This window comes from Dasypus novemcinctus, chromosome 9 (genome assembly GCF_030445035.2).
Source record: "Dasypus novemcinctus isolate mDasNov1 chromosome 9, mDasNov1.1.hap2, whole genome shotgun sequence".
Classification (NCBI taxonomy): Eukaryota; Metazoa; Chordata; class Mammalia; order Cingulata; family Dasypodidae; genus Dasypus; species Dasypus novemcinctus.
In genome coordinates, this window is record NC_080681.1 from 96,918,546 (window position 1) to 96,936,091 (window position 17,546).

The 17,546-nt window shown below is 43.0% G+C and overlaps 2 protein-coding genes across 4 annotated transcripts in view; one reads left to right on the forward strand and one right to left on the reverse strand.

Moving 5' to 3' along the window:
* The window catches only part of CDCA8 (cell division cycle associated 8), a 22,254-nt gene extending 17,061 nt beyond the window's left edge, over positions 1-5,193 (reverse strand). Inside the window, exons 1-4 of one of the 2 annotated variants that reach the window (XM_004467101.3) lie at positions 4,950-5,193; positions 4,664-4,774; positions 4,399-4,527; positions 1,488-1,528 (exon numbers count right to left, since the gene is read on the reverse strand). In XM_004467101.3, the coding sequence (XP_004467158.2) occupies positions 1,488-1,528; positions 4,399-4,527; positions 4,664-4,774; positions 4,950-5,178 (510 nt within the window). In that variant the 5' untranslated portion in view covers positions 5,179-5,193. Of the gene's footprint in view, positions 1-1,487; positions 1,529-4,398; positions 4,528-4,663; positions 4,819-4,949 lie in introns of both variants that reach the window. The other variant, XM_004467102.2, reaches the window with a different exon arrangement.
* On the forward strand, positions 5,185-16,300 carry AIRIM (AFG2 interacting ribosome maturation factor). Of its 2 annotated transcripts, none has more exons than XM_023591322.2 (5): positions 5,185-5,520; positions 6,096-6,373; positions 12,587-12,766; positions 15,317-15,439; positions 15,626-16,300. In XM_023591322.2, exons 2-4 carry the CDS (start codon positions 6,099-6,101, stop codon positions 15,417-15,419), a joined length of 558 nt encoding a protein of 185 aa, XP_023447090.1. In that variant the 5' UTR covers positions 5,185-5,520; positions 6,096-6,098; the 3' UTR covers positions 15,420-15,439; positions 15,626-16,300. The 2 variants fall into 2 exon arrangements, with proteins under 2 accessions (XP_023447090.1, XP_004467157.1); XM_004467100.4 differs by having other exon boundaries at positions 15,321-15,439.
* Positions 16,301-17,546: the final 1,246 nt, after the last annotated feature.

Below are 17,546 nucleotides of genomic sequence, written 5' to 3' on the forward strand. Positions count from 1 at the left end.
GCATGTCCTATGTGACTCCACTGAAAGAAGACTCTTGTAACTTTTTTTCTAGACTTTGCCCCATGTACCTTTTCCCTTTGTTAATTTTACCTTGTATCCTCACTGTAATAAACCATAGCTGGTTTATTATATGGTCAAATATATGCTAAGCCATGTGGTCCTCCCAGTGAATCACCAAACCAGGGGATGGTCTTGGGACCCCCAACACATCTACTAATTAAGAGCATCCATACCAAAGTATCATTCCTTCCTTAGATTTTTAAATTCTATAGCTAAGGCTAGAATTCTCTCAACTTGGTATGATAACGTTGAATATCTCATATTATACCAGATGCTCTGATTTGTATTTCTGTATGTTTAATTAAAAAAAAGGGGAGGGGGACCATTAGAAAAATGAATGTAATTCATTTCAGAGGGAAGACTTTTGAAACACTGGACCTGGGTGTGTGTGTGTGAGGTGAATAAAATGGGCCATGGAAACACATTACAAAGAAGGAGAAAGCATGGACTCAGGACATTTTACTAGCTCTTGATTTTATTTTTCAGTTATTACCACCCCTCTCCTTCAATATCTCTTCTCAAACTGTCTAACCATTGTTTTCCTAATTGAACAATGGCTCCTAATTGCCTTTTATTTCTGAAGCTGGAGAAGATCTGCTATTCAGTGCCACTATATACTCTTTGTAGTCAGATCCCTTCAAATTCTTGAGGTTAAAAATGATTTTGATCAACTCATCTAAGAAGGTATATTTTGTTGGTTCATTTCGTAACTAATAAACTTTCTCCCCGGAGAGATGCACAAATGTGCATGACTCTACACAGACATTTATAGTGGAAATGTGTTATTCAATTCAATAGCCACAGGTGACCACTGAACTCCTGAATTGTGAGTAGTACGTTTGAGGAGTTGAATTGTAAATTTTATTTCATTTTAATTAATTTAAATTTAAATAACTAGATGTGACTAGTAGCTAATACATTGGCAATACAGACCTAAATCCTTAATTTTGCCTTCCCACCTTATGGTTGTCAGTCCTGTACTGATGCTGGGAGGAAGGTGAGAAGAACGTAGAAAGAGGGTCAATTCAACATGAGTTCTGAGAGTCCCATGCAAGAGCACTGCCTCTACAGTATGACATGAGAAAGCTATTGTCTCTTTGTCTCTCAGCAGGCCCAGTACCAGCCAGATGTAATGACCCTCTGGCTCAAAGGAACTCGGGTTTGAAGCTTTCTAAACATCCCCTGCAGAGCTAAGGGCAAGGGGCTACAAGAAAACTGCCCAAAATAAAACTGCCTCTCTTCTTAGGGCTCAACACTATTTGGAGTTCATGTACTCAGCATTTGACAATTATAATTTTTCAGGTGACACAAACAGATAATGTTCCCTATGGAACCTCTTCTATAGTAAGCACACACATTGGTTGGATTTTGTGACTGGACTAAACTTAAAACAAACCAACAACTGAAAAATAGGAGAGTTCACTTACTGTTGCTGCCTCTTCCAAGGCCTGCTTGTTTCCTCCAAGGGCTTTAAACAGAACATTTTATTTAGTTACTATCAGACTTTAATAATGACTCACCTTCCCTAACATTACCAGTTATCTTTCTAAAACTGGACCAGATTAAACCCTTGGTCCAGCATTCAAGGACCTTCACAATCATCTTTCTCCTACCTTGACTTCCCCTCCTCTTCCTCATGACCTATTCTATGTTCCATCACTTCACCACACCAACCTTCTCATTTCCTGAATGGGCCACTGTCTCTTAAAACTTAGTGCCCTGCACTTATTATTTCCCCTGCCTGCAATACTCCTCTGTTCCCGGCAAACTCCTAGTTCATCCTTCAAAACTCAGCTCAAATGTAACCACTTCAGAAAGGAGTCCTATATAACAAGCATTCCACCTACCACCCCTCACTCAATCTTACAATCCCTACCCTATGGATAGGGAAACCGAGGCTAAAGGGATTGTGTAACCTGACAAAGATCATAGAGCTAGAATATGAAAGAGATGAAATGTGAACTCAAGTCTCCCTTGACCCCAAATTTTAGCTTGTGTTTCTTCATAGCAGGTTACTGCAAAGTGCTAAATTAGTTGCTCACCCTTTTCCTACACAACAACTACTTTGTTTCAGTGTCCAGCCTGACTTGGACTGTGAATTTTTTGAGGATAAAGGTAATTTCCATAGCATCTGGCAAAAATCTGGAACACAGTAAGTGTATAGCAAATGTCTGCTGAACAAAGGGGTCTTTGCAAGATTTAGAAGTAGAATAAAATTAGATTAGATCTTTTCTATATAATAGTTAAGCTCTCAGGCTTTGAAATCAGAATGTCTGGGTTCAAATACTCTGCTACTAACTAGCTTATGAGACCTTAAGCAAAGTAACTAATCTCTCTGTGCCTTAATAGAGATAATATTAAAAATCAATAGGCCAGGGAAGCGGACTTGGCCCAATGGATAGGGTGTCCGCCTACCACATGGGAGGTCCAAGGTTCAAACCCCGGACCTTCTTGACCCATGTGGAGCTGGCCCATGCACAGTGCTGAGGCGTGCAAGGAGTGTTGTACCACGCAGGGGTGTCCCCCGTGTAGGGGAGTCCCATGTGCAAGGAGTGCACCCCATAAGGAGAGCTGCCCAGCACAAAAGAAAAGTGCAGCCTGCTCAAGAATACCACACACAAAGAGAACTAACATAGCAAGATGATGCAACCAAAAGAAACAGATTCCCGGTGCCGCTTATAAGGATAGAAGCGGTCACAGAAGAACATGCAGCGAATGGACACAGAGAGCAGACAACTGGGGGGGAGGGGGGCTGAAGGGGAGAGAAATAAATAAAAAATAAAAATAAATCTTTAATAAAAAAAACAATAGGCTTATAATAAGTTTGTTATGAGAATAAAGTTAGTAAATATATGTAAACATTTGGTATAATGATTGTCTGGCTCAGGAAGCAGGACATAAATTCACTTACTGACTGCTATTCTATTTTAATTACATAATTGTGTGTAAACTTTTAAACGACCCTTCTCCACTAACATGCAAGTTCCTGAGGGCAGGGACAATGTCTGTTTTATTCCTCAATGCACTTTTAGGACTTTGTATTTTGACAGACACATGCTCAATGAATATTTGTAGAAATGAGCAAGTGAATAAAAGTGTAAGTCAAAAGGATCATTTCTACTATGTGCACAGAAGGTGCATGTCTATCTAAGGAGTCTATATAGTGGGTAATTAATAATAAAGGAAAAATTAAGGATAATTCAGCAGAATGAGCAGCATCCTGCACTTCCCTGGACTTTTAACAAGGCAGCAGGGAAAAGACTTGAGATTTTTCTCTGGCCAGGAGAACTCTGACATCCTTGCACTTCATAATTTGATTTGCCCATTTGTGATTGGTGGTAAGCTTCAGTAAACTGGCATCAGCTTCAGAAAACGTTGCCTAGGGGATACCCCTCCATCTGGGCTCTAGTAACAAACCACGTTATTCAGTCATTCATCTAACAAATATTTATTGAGCACCTGGTACTTTTCAGGTACTCTTCCAGCTACAGATGCAACAGAAAGTTTTTGCTCTGCCCTTGAAGAACTGACAATCCTGGCTGTGGAGTGAAAGCCTATATAACCAATACAAGTAAACTGGTGGGAAGCGGCTGTGGCTAAATCAGTTGGGTTCCCGTCTACCATATGGGAGGCCCTGGGTTCACGTCCTGGGGCCTCCTTGTGAAGGCAGGCTTGCTGGCACGCTGCAGAGAGCCGACTGAGCAAGGTGACCCAACAAAAAGGGAGACAAGCAACAACATGCAGCGAACGGACAGAGAGAGCAGACAGCACACAAAAAGTCGCAAGGGGAGGGGTGGGATGAAAAAAAAAGTAAATTGGTAAAATATGTATTAGGTTAGCTCAGGGATGAGCAAACTGCTCTGGTCTATTTGGTATGGATGGCAAACTAAGAATGATTTTTTTACATTTTTTAATGTTTGGAAAAATGCCAAAAGAGGAATAATATTTCATGACACACAAAAATTATGCAAAACTCAAATTTCAGTGTCCACAAATAAATTTTATTGGAATACAGCCATGCCTATTACTTACAGCTACCTTGGAGCTAAAATTGCAGAGCAGTTTTAAAAGAGAACCCTCAGGCCCACAAAGGCTAAAGTATTTACTATCTGGCCATTTACAGAAAAACTTAGCCTATCCATAAGTTAGATAGTAATAAGTGCTATGGAGGGGGAAAAAAAAAGGGGAGTGGGGAGAGGCACTAGGGCTGCAATTTTCAACAGTGTCATGGAAGACTTCACTAAGAAGGTGAAGTTTGAGCTAGTGCTTTTAAAAGCCTGTCCAGTAACCACAGAAGGGATCTAGGCCGAGACTGGGGCAAATTCCAGCAGCTCTTACCGAAGTAGTCGAGCCAGTTCATCTCGCGCAGCGCCTTGGGGAGCCGCAGGATCTCGATGTTGTACAGATTATCCATTTCCTTGAGGAGGTTCTGCCTGTCTGACTGAATTTGCTTGGATCGGATTTGCACTGCGACAGGGTAGAGCCGACAGTACACGGGTCACCCGGCGGGCGAAAGGCACCTGGAATCCGTGCTCCCTGCGCCCCAACCCACCAGGATCCAGTCTTCGCCCCGAGAAGTCGCGACCCCGGCCCCGCCCCATACCTTCACGGTCGAAGTCCTTGAGAAATGAGGCGAGCTTTCGGCTCCGCAACGAGTTGGTCTTGGTCGTCCGACTGCCGCCCTTCCTGGCCGGAGCCATGGCGCTCGGTGTGGCTGCGGGGAGCGGGGGCCCGTGCCACAAGGGATCAGCGGCCGAGCTAGGGGGAGGGGAAGTAAGAGGGCCGCGAGGCGATGCGGAGGGCGGATGGGATCTCAAGGAGTTAGTCAGGAGACGCCTTTCCTTCCGGGCCTGTGCGTAAAGAAGTGCAACGAGGCGCAATGCACTCACCTGTGGGTCCCGAAACAGGGGCAGAGATACACCTGGCTTGCTCCAGCTGAGAGGGACTGGCTCGGAAGCGGCCGGATATACGACCGCCGCCACCAAATTCAAACTCAACTGCCACAGGCTGGCGAATGAGAAGTCGCCTTCTTAGAAAGTCCCTGCAACACCCAATCACTAGGAAGCTCCACAAAGAGGCCGCCACTCCAAACGCAGGACTCCAATACCCAGAAGTCATTGCGGCTGGGTGACGTTTTTCCTCTACCGCGTAGACGTGGAGGCCTGAGGGTGCGCTTTGTGGGCGGTCGCAGGGTTGTGGTTGTGTCGGTTGCTGTATCTTTGGTTTCCTTAACTTTTAAGTTTTCCCGCTGGTTCAGGGAAGGCAGTAGGCAAGCTTAAGGACAAGAGACAGGATTCCGGCTCCCCGAGCACGGGTCTGAGGGGGATGCAGGTTTCCACCCCGGGAATCCGCAGTCTGAGACTGGAGATTGACCTACCCCAGAGGAAACCTGAGGGACAGTCGGGAAACCCTTCCTGAGGTGAAAACTAGCGTCCTTCTTTCCGAGAGCCCCTTCTGAAGGTAAGACAAGGCCTTGCACCGGGAGCTCCTGTCTGAAGGGTTAGACATCCCTACCCCAGGAGCTGGTTTAAGGACGGAGACCAAGAGGTTGACCTCACATGAAGACGAACTAACTCCCTTCCGTGACCCAATCTTCCCCTTCTAACGTAGGACCCTGGCTTTTTAAATTGTTGTTATTTTTTTAAAGATTTATTTATTTCTTCCCACTCCCTCGTTGTTCGCACTTGCTATATCTGTTCGTCTTCCTTGTTTCTTTAGGAGGCACCAGGAACCATACCCGTGACCTCAGATGTGGGAGGGAGGCTCCTAATTGCTTGAGCCATCTCCAGTCCCTGCTTTGCTGTGTCTCTAACTGTGTTTTCTTCTTGTGTCTCTTGTTGCTTCATCTTGTTGCTTTTTTGTTGCGTCAGTTTGCCGTGCCTTCCTGTTGCTCTATCTCGCTGTCTTCTCTAGGAAGCCCTGGGAACCAAACCAGGGACTTCCCATGTAGTAGGTGGGAACCCAATCACTTGAGCCCCATCTGCTTCCCTCTAACATTTTTTCTTTATTTCTGGTTTTGCTTTTGTTCTCAACAGAAGATGGCTCAAGACCTGCCAACTCTTGCTGTGCAGGAGGCTCTGAAGAAGTGCTTTCCCGTGGTGGAGGAGCAGCATGCCTTATGGCAAAGCACTCTGAGGGACTGCCAGCCCCTCTTTGCTTCCCTTAGTAACTTGGCAGAACAACTGCAAGCAGCACAGAATCTGCGATTTAATGATGTGCCATCACTTCGGGCTTTCCCAGATTTAAAGGAGCGGCTTAGGTGTAAACAGCTGGAGGCTGGTGACATTGTCCTGGACAAGCTAGCAGACAAGATGTAAGAGGTTCTAAGAAACTCTTTCTTTACAGAAAGATTTTAAATATGGGTATTTGATAAATAGCACCTGTCAGAATGTGTTTTTCTTCTTACATGAAAGCATGGCCCTTGGAAGGGATCTCATCACCTTTTTTTCATCATTTACGGTGGGACCGTTGTCTGACATACCGTTTTCTGACATACCTGTTGTCACAGGCTAATATGGTGGACTTAGTAGCGGTCATAAGAGTAGAACAGAAAAGCTGGGACAAAGGAGTGGAGGAAGCTTATCGGCTTCTCTTTAGTTTCCTTTGGTGAAAGGCATTGAGGAACTGTATTGTAACTTAGTAGGTGCCAGAGCTATTATTTGTATTTTGTTTGCTTTATTTATGTTTTGTTTGCATTTTTATTAGAGAAGTTGTGAGTTAACAGAAATATTGTGCAGAAAATTCAGAGGTCTGATAAAACTCTCCATTATTAGCACCTTGCATTAGTATGGTACGCTGTTATAATTGATGAAAGAACATTTTAATAATTGTACTATTAACAATCCATGGTTTACATTAGGATTCACTGTGTTGTGTAGTCCTATATTGTTACTTTAAAAAAATTTTATTCTAGTAACATATATAACCTAAAATTTCTACTTTCAATCATATACAAATATGTAATTCAGTACAGTTAATTACATTCACAGTGTTGTGTTACCATCACCACCATCCAGGAGTAAAACTTTTCCATCATGCCAAATGATATATCAATTAAGCATTAACTCCCCATTCCCTACCCCCATCCCAGCCCTTGGTGACCCGTAATCTATGAATTTGCTTCTTCTAATTATTTTCAATTCAGTGAGATCATACAATATTTGTCCTTTTGTGTCTGGCTTATATCACTCCACATGATGTCCTCAAGTTCATCCATGTAGTACCATGCATCAGAACTTAACTCTTTTTTATGGCAGAGTAATATTCCATTGTGTGTATATACTATATTTTGTTTATCCATTCATCTTCGGTTGCTTCCATCTCTTGGAATAGTAATGCCTCCCATGAACATCGGTGTGCAATTATCTATTTGAGTCTCTTCTTTCAGAATTTTTGGTGTACACCTAGAAGTGGGATTGCCAGGTCATATGGTAATTCTATAATTAATTTTCTAAGGAACCACCAAACTGTTTTCCACAGTGGCTGTACCATTTTTCATATCCAACAGTGAATGAGTGTTCCTATTTCTCCACATTCTTTCCAACACTACTTACTTTTTTTTTTTTTAAGATTTATTTTCCCCCCTTCTCCTCGCACCTTGCTGTTTTTGCTGTTTGTGTTGTCTTCTCATTTTCTCCCCTCTAGGATTCATTGGGATCCCATCCTCGACCTCTGATTGGGAGAGAGGTTCCCTGTCAATTGAGCCACCTCAGTTCCTGTGTTCTGCTTTGCTTCACCTTGACTCTCCCCTTGTCTCTCTTTTAATGTGTCATCATCTTGCTGCGTGACTCACTTGCACTCGCACAGGGCACTGGCTCATCACGTGGGCACTCGCACGGGGACTGGCTCACCATGTGGACACTTGCACGATACTGGCTTGCCGCACGGGCACGCTTTCTCTTCTTTTTTCTCTAGGAGGCCCCAGGGATTGAACCCAGGTCCTCCTATATGGTAGGTGCAAGCTCTATCACTTAAGCCACATCCACTTACCTAGCACTTCTAATCTTCTGCTTTTTAAAATAGTAGCCATTCTAGTGAGTATGAAATGGTGTCTTGTGGTTTTTATTTGTGTTTTCCTAATGGCTACTGATGTTGAGCATGTTTTCATGTGGTTTTTGGCCATTTGTGTATCTTCTTTGTAGAAATGTCTATTCAAGTCTTTTGTCTATTTTTTATTAATAGGGTTATCTTTTTGTTGAATTATAGGAGTTCTTTATATATTATATATATTAAACCATTATTAGATAAGTGGTTCCCAAATATTCTCCCACTCTGTTGACTTTATTTTCTTGATAAAGTCCTTTGATGTACAGAAGTTTGTAATTTTGACTAAGTCCCATTTATCTATTTTTTTTCCTTTTGTTGCTTGTGCTTCTTGTATATAGTCTGAGAAACCACCACCTAACAGTAGGTCCTGAAGATGTTTCCGTATGTTTTCTTCTAGAAGTTTTATAACTTTTAGATCTTATTTTTAGTTCTTTGATCCATTTTGAGTTAATTTTATATATGGTATGATGTTGGGGTCCGATTTCATTCTTTTGCATGTGGTTATTCAATTTTCCTAGGATCATTTGTCGAAGAGACTGTTCTTTCCCAATTCTCCAAGAAAATTTGGCACCCTTGTAAAAAATCAATTGGAGGAAGTGGCTGTGACTTAATCAGATGAGCTGCTGTCTACCAGATGGGAGGCCCTCGGTTCGTGTCCCGGGGGCCTCCTTGTGAAGGCAGGCTTGCCTGCACGCTGCAGAGCGCCACCTGGCCGGCAGACACTGTGGAGAGCCGACTCAGCAAGGTGACACAACTGAAAAAAAGAAAAAGAAAGAAGACAAGTGAGAACACAGAAGAGCCCACAGCAAGTGGACACAGAGAGCAGACAGCAAGCCGCAAGGGGGGAGGGGAAGTAAAATAAATAAAAGTACAGACACAGAAGAACGTACAGCAAATGGACACAGAGAGCAGAAAGCCCGCAAAAAGGTGCAAGGGAGGGGGGTGGATAAAATTTAAAAAATAAAAAATCATTTGGCTATGGATGAGTGGGTTTATTTCAGAATTTATTTTTGAGCACCTGCAGGATGCTAAGTACAAGGTGCTAGGCCTACAGCAATGAACCAGACTCAGTTCCTGTTCCTTAGGAGTTCACAGTTGAGTAGTAGAGATAGGCAATCCAGCAATTAAATTATGACATGGTACCTACTAAGGCAGGGGTAAGTACAGGGAGTTGTAGAGACATAGAGGAGTGGTGCTTATTCCAGCCTGTGAGGAGACAAAAAGTTTCTGGGAGAAAATGATGTCCAAGAACTGAATGATGAACAGGAGTTGACAGTGTTAAGAGGTAGTATGTGTTGTTGCATAGAGAATAATGTGCCTGGGCGGTGGACTTGGCTCAGTGGTTAGGGCGTCAGCCTACCACATGGGAGGTCTGTGGTTCAAACCCTGGGTCTCCCTGACCCGTGTGGAGCTGGCCCATGTGCAGTGCTGATGCACGGAAGGAGTGCCGTACCACACAGGGGTGTCCCCTGCATAGGGGAGCCCCACACACAAGGAGTGCGCCCCGTAAGGACAGCTGCCCAGCACGAAAGAAAGTGCAGCCTGCCCAGGAATGTCGTTGCGCACATGGAGAGCTGACACAACAAGATGACACAACAGAAAGAAACACAGATTCCCGTGCCACTGATGACAACAGAAGCAGACAAAGAAGACACAGTAAACAGAACAGACAACTGGGGTGGGGGGAAGGGGAGAGAAATAAATAAATCTTTAAAAAAAAAAAAAAGAATAACGTGACTGGACCGAAGGAGATGGTAAGAGATGATTGGAGAGGTAAACTAGTTCACAAAGGGATGTGTGGTCCCTAGATAATTTATTTCTCTTGCTTCTGGATCAAGGGGACTTTGGTGAGGTATGAGGGCAGAATCCTCAAGAACCCCTGCTTGGACATAGGCACAGTTTCTGTATGGATCATCTCCTTAATAAGAGTAACTGTTTAATACCTTCTGGGAATTGGCATTATTCATAATAGCCCAAAAGTAAAAACATACCAAGTGTTCATCAGCTGATGACTGGATAAACAAAATGTATATCCACACAATGGAATATTATTTAGCCATAAAAGAAGTAAAGTACTGAATATGCTGCAACCTGGATGAACATTGAAAGCATTGTGCTAAGTAAAAGAAAACAGACGTAAAAGGCCATGTATTTATGATTCCATTCCTATGAAATGTGCAGTACAGGCAAATCTATAGAGACAGAAAATACATTAATGGTTACCAGAGGCAGGAGGGAGAAAGAAATGGAAAATAATTGCTAAAGGTATTTTTCAGGGGTGATGAAAATGTTTTGGAATTAGTGGTGATGTTTGCACAACTTTGTGAATATTCAAAAAACTACTGAATGGTACACTTTAAAAGGCTTAATTTTATCTCGATTAAAAAAGAATACTCCAATGAAAGCCTGTCCCAAGAAGCACCAGGTTTCCTCTAGGCCAGTGGCCTTCAAACTTTTGACCTTGACCTACAGGAAGAAACATTTTATATCACAATCCATATGCACACATATTCACATGTAACTGAAAAAAATGTTTTACAAAACAATATCATGTATGACACAGTCTGATATTTTGTTTCCTTTTTAAATTTTTTTTTGAGTGCCAACAAATGAGCAGAACTCAGTATCAGAAACTTTGAAAAAGTTAAATACTCTGTAAATTTTTATTTCAATTGATTATGTATTTGTGTATGGCTATTGGTTTGTTATTTAAATGTGTTTATTGTGAGTCATGGTCAGATATTTTTGAAAGCCACAGTTCTAGGCTAGGGAATGCCTTGTTCATTGGCAGTGTGTAGCCTTGTCTTGGTGACTGGGCCCTTGGAGTCACTAGTGGAATGACTATTTACCATAAACTAGGCACACGTATTTAATTGTAACAGCAACCTTTTGCATTTATTCATTCATTGAACAAGTACTTATTATACTGTGTGCCAGTCTCTGTTCTAGGTGCTTAGGATTTGCTGTGAGCAAGCAGGCCCTTCTTATATAAGGGAGATTAAGTAATATTCCTAAAATCCATAGTAGTTTATGTGCTTTCAGGGTCTAAAATCCTTAACCACTAAAATATGCTGTCTTTCTCAATAAAACATTTTGCCTTTTTTTTTTTTTAAAGATTTATTTATTTATTTCGCTCCCCTCCCCCCCCCCCACCCCGGTTGTCTGTTCTCTGTGTCTATTTGCTGCGTCTTCTTTTTTTTTTTTTTTTTAAAGATTTATTTATTTATTTAATTTCCCCCCCTCCCCTGGTTGTCTGTTCTTGGTGTCTATTTGCTGCGTCTTGTTTCTTTGTTCGCTTCTGTTGTCATCAGCGGCACGGGAAGTGTGGGCGGCGCCATTCCTTGGCAGGCTGCTCTTTCTTTTCACGCTGGGCGGCTTTCCTCACGGGCGCACTCCTTGCGCGTGGGGCTCCCCCACGCGGGGGACACTCTTGCGTGGCACGGCACTCCTTGCGCGCATCAGCGCTGCGCATGGCCAGCTCCACACGGGTCAAGGAGGCCCGGGGTTTGAACCGCGGACCTCCCATATGGTAGACGGACGCCCTAACCACTGGGCCAAAGTCCGTTTCCCATGCTGCGTCTTCTTTATCTGCTTCTGTTGTTGTCAGCAGCACTGGAATCTGTTGATTTTTTTTTTGTGTTGCGTCATCTTGTTGTGTCAGCTCTCCGTGTGTGTGGCACCATTCCTGGGCAGGCTGCACTTTCTTTCGCACTGGGCGGCTCTCCTTACGGGGCACACTCCTTGCGTGTGGGGCTCCCCTACGCGGGGGACACCCTGTGTGGCAGGGCACTCCTTGCGTGCATCAGCACTGCGCATGGGCCAGCTCCACATGGGTCAGGGAGACCCAGGGTTTGAACCACGGACCTCCCATGTGGTAGATGGATGCCCTAACCACTGGGCCAAGTCCGCCGCCCATTTTGCTTTCTGATAAGCAGCCCCTTATGTTTAGTATCTTTCCAGAATTTACTAGGATGGGGCTAGGTACTATGTGAATAGTCCTGGTTTGCTGCTTCCATTTCCTCTTACTACCTTTTCACATACATGGCACAAGACCATGAGTGAGCATTTGCTCTTCTCACACAGTTTTATAGCATCTCTAGAAAGATATCTTGGTCTTTACTTTGTACCTGGAGTTGTCACACAGTTTTCAGAGCCATAGAACACTATCTCATAATCATGTCTTGATTCTTGAGCAAAACCTACTTCCAAGGCACTGCGACTAATCTCCTTTGATCAGTTGGTCTCAATTGGGGATGATTTTTCCCATCAGGACATTTGACAATGTCTGGAGGCATTATTGATTGTCACGACTGGAGAAGAAGATGGTTTGCTTCTGACATCTAGGAGACAGAAGTCAGGGATGCTGCTCAACAGCCTGTAATGCCCTGGATAGCCCTCCACAACAAAGAATTTTCTGGTCCAAAATGTCCAAAGGTATTGAGATTGAGAAGGTTTCTCATGGTACTGACTCTTCCCACAGAGCTACCCTACTCAAGGTGCGTGACACGGTCAGCAGCCATGTGGAGCGAGTGTTTCGGGTCTATGAGCAGCATGCAGATGCAGTTGGCATTGATGCTGTCCTGCAGCCTTCAGTTATGAGTCCCTCTCTGGCTGATATGTTGGAATGGCTGCATGATATCGAAAGACATTATCGAAATTCGTATCCTTTGCATACGTTTCAGATTGTGTCCAGAGTTGTTTTAAGAAGTCCTTCCAATTTCAGTTTTCACAAGATTAGAAATCTCTGTAATTTGTATCAATTCTCTTTGGTTCCTGAATTGGTATTCCCCCTGCATTCCTTTGTACAGTCATTCTTTTTATAGTCAGATACTTTCTTGAGTCCCTGCTACCTGGTAGGCACTGTTCTAGGTGCTGAGAGAGAGGCATTAAACAAAAAGGTAAAATACATAGCATGTCAAATGGTGATAGATGCTATGGAGGAAAATAAAGCAGAGAAAGGGGAAAGTGAGGGGTGAGGGTGGGGTTGTGGTTATAGGGTAATCAGGGCAAGATGTAATGAGAAAATGACATTTGAGCAAAGGCCTGAAGGCCGGGAGGGAACCATGTGGATGTGGATGTTTGGGCGAAGAGTTCTTGGCAGAAGGAACTCAACTGCAAAGGCCCTGAGGTAAGAACATGCTTGGTATATTCAGAAATAGCAAGGAGGCCAGTGTGGCCAGAGCAGAGTAATGAGGAGAAGCCTCATAGGAGATAAGGTCAGAGACACAAGGATCTAGACCATGTGGGCCTCAGAGGCCATTGAAAGGATTTTGGCTTTTACTTGGTAAATTTGGAGAGTCGTACAAAGGTTTTGAGTAGAACAGTAATATGATTAGACCTATCTTTTTAACCGTATAACCCTGTCTGTATTTTGAGGGCTAGTTTGGGGTGGTCGAGGGGGTAATGGTGGAAGTGGAAGGATCAGTTAAGAGGGTATTGCAATCTGATGGTGAGTATACTGTTCTCAATGAGGACAATTTTTGAAAGAACCACTTAGAGTTCTGGCTTTGTTTTCTTGATTCTTGCCTGAAGTCCTCATCTACTCTCTTGCTTCAGTACCTTTGTAAGAATGACTTCCAAATCCCAACCATTATTCTTGCCTTTAGTCTTTTTTTTTTTTAATAGATTTATTTTTCATTTATTTCTCTTCCCTGCAGGCCGCCCTCCCCCCCCCCCCTCCCCCAGTTGTCTGCTCTCTGTGTCCATTTGCTTTGTGTTCTTCTGTGTCTCCTTCTATTCTTGTCAGCGGCCCCAGGAGTCTGTATCTCTTTATGTTGCGTCATCTGGCTGCATCAGCTCTCTGTGTGTGCACTGCTACTCCTGGGCAGGCTATACTTCTTTCTCGCTGGGCGGCTCTCCTTATGGGGTGCAATCCTTGCGTGTGGGGCTCCCCTACGCGGGGGATACCCCTGAGTGGCACAGCACTCCTTGTGCGCCTCAGCACTGCACATAGGCCAGCTCATCACACAGGTCAGGAGGCCCTGGGTTTGAACCTTGGACCGCCCATGTGGTAGGTGGACGCCCCATCCGTTGGGCCGAATCTGCTTCCCATCTTGCCTTTAGTCTTGATTTTCAATTTCCTGAAGCTGCCTCCAACTGTAGTGCTCAGGAAACTCAAGTGCAAATTTAAACTTGAATTCCTTAATCTAGCCCTCAAATCAACTCCTTCTTCCTTTAGTTATAGAATCAACCCTTCCTAGTCACCCAGTTTGGAAACTTAAGGATCATCTTCCTCTTTTCCGTCTCTTTTTTCTTTTTTAGTTATAGTCATAGCAGTAGTAATAGTAGCAGCAGAAGCACTTATTTGTGTCTGGGGTTGTTCTAAGAATGTTCACATGGTCACATACATGTCAAGGTCTTTGTTCCTCTTTTCCTGGTGCTTCTTTTATTTTCCTTCCTTTCTCCCCTCTGCCACTTTTATAGGTTCTTACCTCTCACTTGGACTTGTAGTCACAGGTAGCCTTTTTTTTTTTTTTTTTTTTTGAGGTACCAGGGTGAGGGATTGACCCTAGGACCTCACATACAGGAAGCTGGTGCCTTTTGGCAAGGTTCCCTATCTCTGGCTTCTTTTTCTATAAGCTATCTTCCTATCCTCATTTAATGGCCTCAATCCATATATATTCATTCAGGAATTATAGTTCTGATCATTTTACTTGTATAGAAATTCTCAGTAGCTTCTGTTGCTAGTAGAATAAAGTTCAGAATCCCTAGTATTTCAATATTTTTTGTGTTCTGGCTCAACCTACCTTTCCTACTACTTTTTGTACACTGCCTCCCTGCTAGCCACACTGGAAGATTTACCTTTCTCTGAATCCATTCTGTGTTTCCCTGTTTCTGTGCCTTTGGTTATACTTTAACTACCAGCTGGAATTTCCCTACTACCCCCTAAACTAGATGTGTTCATCTTCTGAACTTCCGTTAGGCTTTATCTTTCATGTTACTTAGATTGTTTCTTTTCAATTTCCTTTTTCCCTCACCATTGTGAAAGCCTAGATTGCAGGGACAATATTTTATTCCTCTTTCCCTGTAGCACAGAGCCATGTGAATTAAATGGTGCTCAGAAAATTTTTGTAGCGTAGGTGAATCCTGCCCAACTGGTAAAATGTATTGATAGCTGCACTTTCACTATTTTAGCTCCCTAAAGTCTCAAAAGGGTAATTTTTTCCTTTAGCATATTTTGCTTTCTTTGTGAGCAGTCCTTAACTTCCAGGAAGATACCTAAAGAGAAAGTACCTCTTCTCCTCAATCCAGTGGGGAGACTTGGCAAACATTCAAGCTTTGCCCAAAGCCTGGGACCAAATTTCAGAAGGTGAACACCAAGACCTTTTACAAGGTACTGGCTTTATTATTATTATTATTCTTTCATTTTTCCTCTTTTCCTCTTTCCCTGTGTCTCACCTCTTTGAAGTATTATAGAGATGCTCACACAGTGTTTCTGTATCTTTTATAAATCTGATGGTTTATGTCCTCTGGAGAGGTATAATGCCATAGCCAGGATTTTTGTTTCTTCCTAATCCAGATATACTATTGAATGTTTCCTTCTTCCTGGAAGAGTGAGGAAGCTGTGTGTTTTTCTGGAGAGCACAATTGAAGACTGACATTGCTGCATGCTGATTTTTCTGAAGAAATGTCAATATTGCAACCTGATATTTGGAATATCAGTAGTTAGAACTGAAGGACCTCTTGGGAGGATTGATATGTGACAGATATTGGCTGAGAGAACTTGGACTACCTTGCCTCTTCCTGGGACTCAGGGAGGTGAATGCAGGCAGAGAATGCAGGAAAAAAGTGCTGAAAACCGTCTGCAGCTTCAGCGAAAGTGGTAGAGAAGGAAAGGCCAGGAGATAAAGAACAAAACTTCAGAGTTGGTGTTACCCTTGGCATCCTCCAGACTGCTGAGCCTGGTTGATGCCAGGTCCCCATTTCATCTTTTTGTGTAGATACCTGACTCCTTTCTTTAAAGAAAAAAGGTGATGTTGATGCAAAACATTTAAAAATTTTTTACCACTTATCATCAGGCCAACTTCAATTTCTAGAGCCTACCACCAGGGGGAGGTGGAACAGCACAAATTATTCTGAATGCTTTATATGAAGAGCCCTGAATTTCTGGCGTGAGAGTTTGTATTTTCTACAAATGGGAGTTGCTTGTTATTATGTGTCTGTATATGTTATAATAAAGAGGTTTTTAAGCTTTTTCCATTGAAACAAGTAATCTTGACTATAACGAGATACAGTGTGTATGGTACTTAATAATAACTATGTATCATTTTTTATTGTTTTTATTTTGTTTCCTCTTAGCGTCTGCTATTAAAATAAAATCCTTTTAATTACTCTTTTAAAATTTAAATTAGGGCAGCGGATGTGGCTCAACTGATAGAGCATCTGCCTACCATATGGAGGGTCCAGGGTTCGCTGCCCAGGACATCCTGACCCATGTGGTAAACTGGCCCACGCACAGTACTGCTGCGCATAAGGAGTGCCATGCCATGCAGGGGCACCCCCGCGTAGGGGTGCTCCATGAGCAAGGAGAGCCACCTATAACAAAAAAAAAGCACAGCCTGCCCAGGAGCGGCCCCACACACATGGAGAACTGACGCAGCAAGATGACACAACGAAAAGGAGACACAGTTTCATAGTGCTGCCTAACAATGCAAGCGGATGCAGAAGAACACACAGTGAATGGACACAAGAGAGCAGCCAATGAGGGGGAAGGAGAGAAATAAATAAAAGTAAATCTTTAAAAAAAATTTTTTTTTAATTAAATGAGATTTATTTTCTGAACAAGTGTTACATTCACATTGTACAAAAACATTCAGTGAAAAATTCTCCACATTACTCAGTTCCCTTCTCTGGAGTCTACCACTCTTAAATGTTTCTAGTGTACCCTTGCAGAAATATTCTTTGCCTATAGAAGTGTGTCATTCTCTAAGCATTGACTGCAGCTTGCATCTTGTACACTATTCGTCTCTTTGATCACTTCCCCTGGGGGATGTCAGCTGTGATGCTGTGAGGCAGCCCTGTAGGACACTTATGTGGTGAGACACCAGTGCCTGCCAACACCCACATGTGTGAACTTGGAAGCAGGTCCTCTCCCACCCTACCCCCAGCTGAGCCTTCAGATGATACCACAGCCCCGGCTGACAGCTTGACAGCAACTTCATGAGAGACCCAAGCCAAAGGCAGCCAGCTTGGCTGTGCCCAGATTCCTGACCCATGGAAACTGAAAAACAGTTGCTCTGGGTTTTGGGATAATTGCTTTGCAGCAATAGTTAACTAATACAAGTAAATAAGTTTATATATTTCTCCCTCATTTTCTATACAAATACTAGCATACTATATACCCAGTTTTGCATCTCACTTTTTCTACTTACGGTATCTTAGAGATAATAGTTCTTTATGAATGACAAAGAACTTCCTTAATGTATTTTAAAACAATTGCA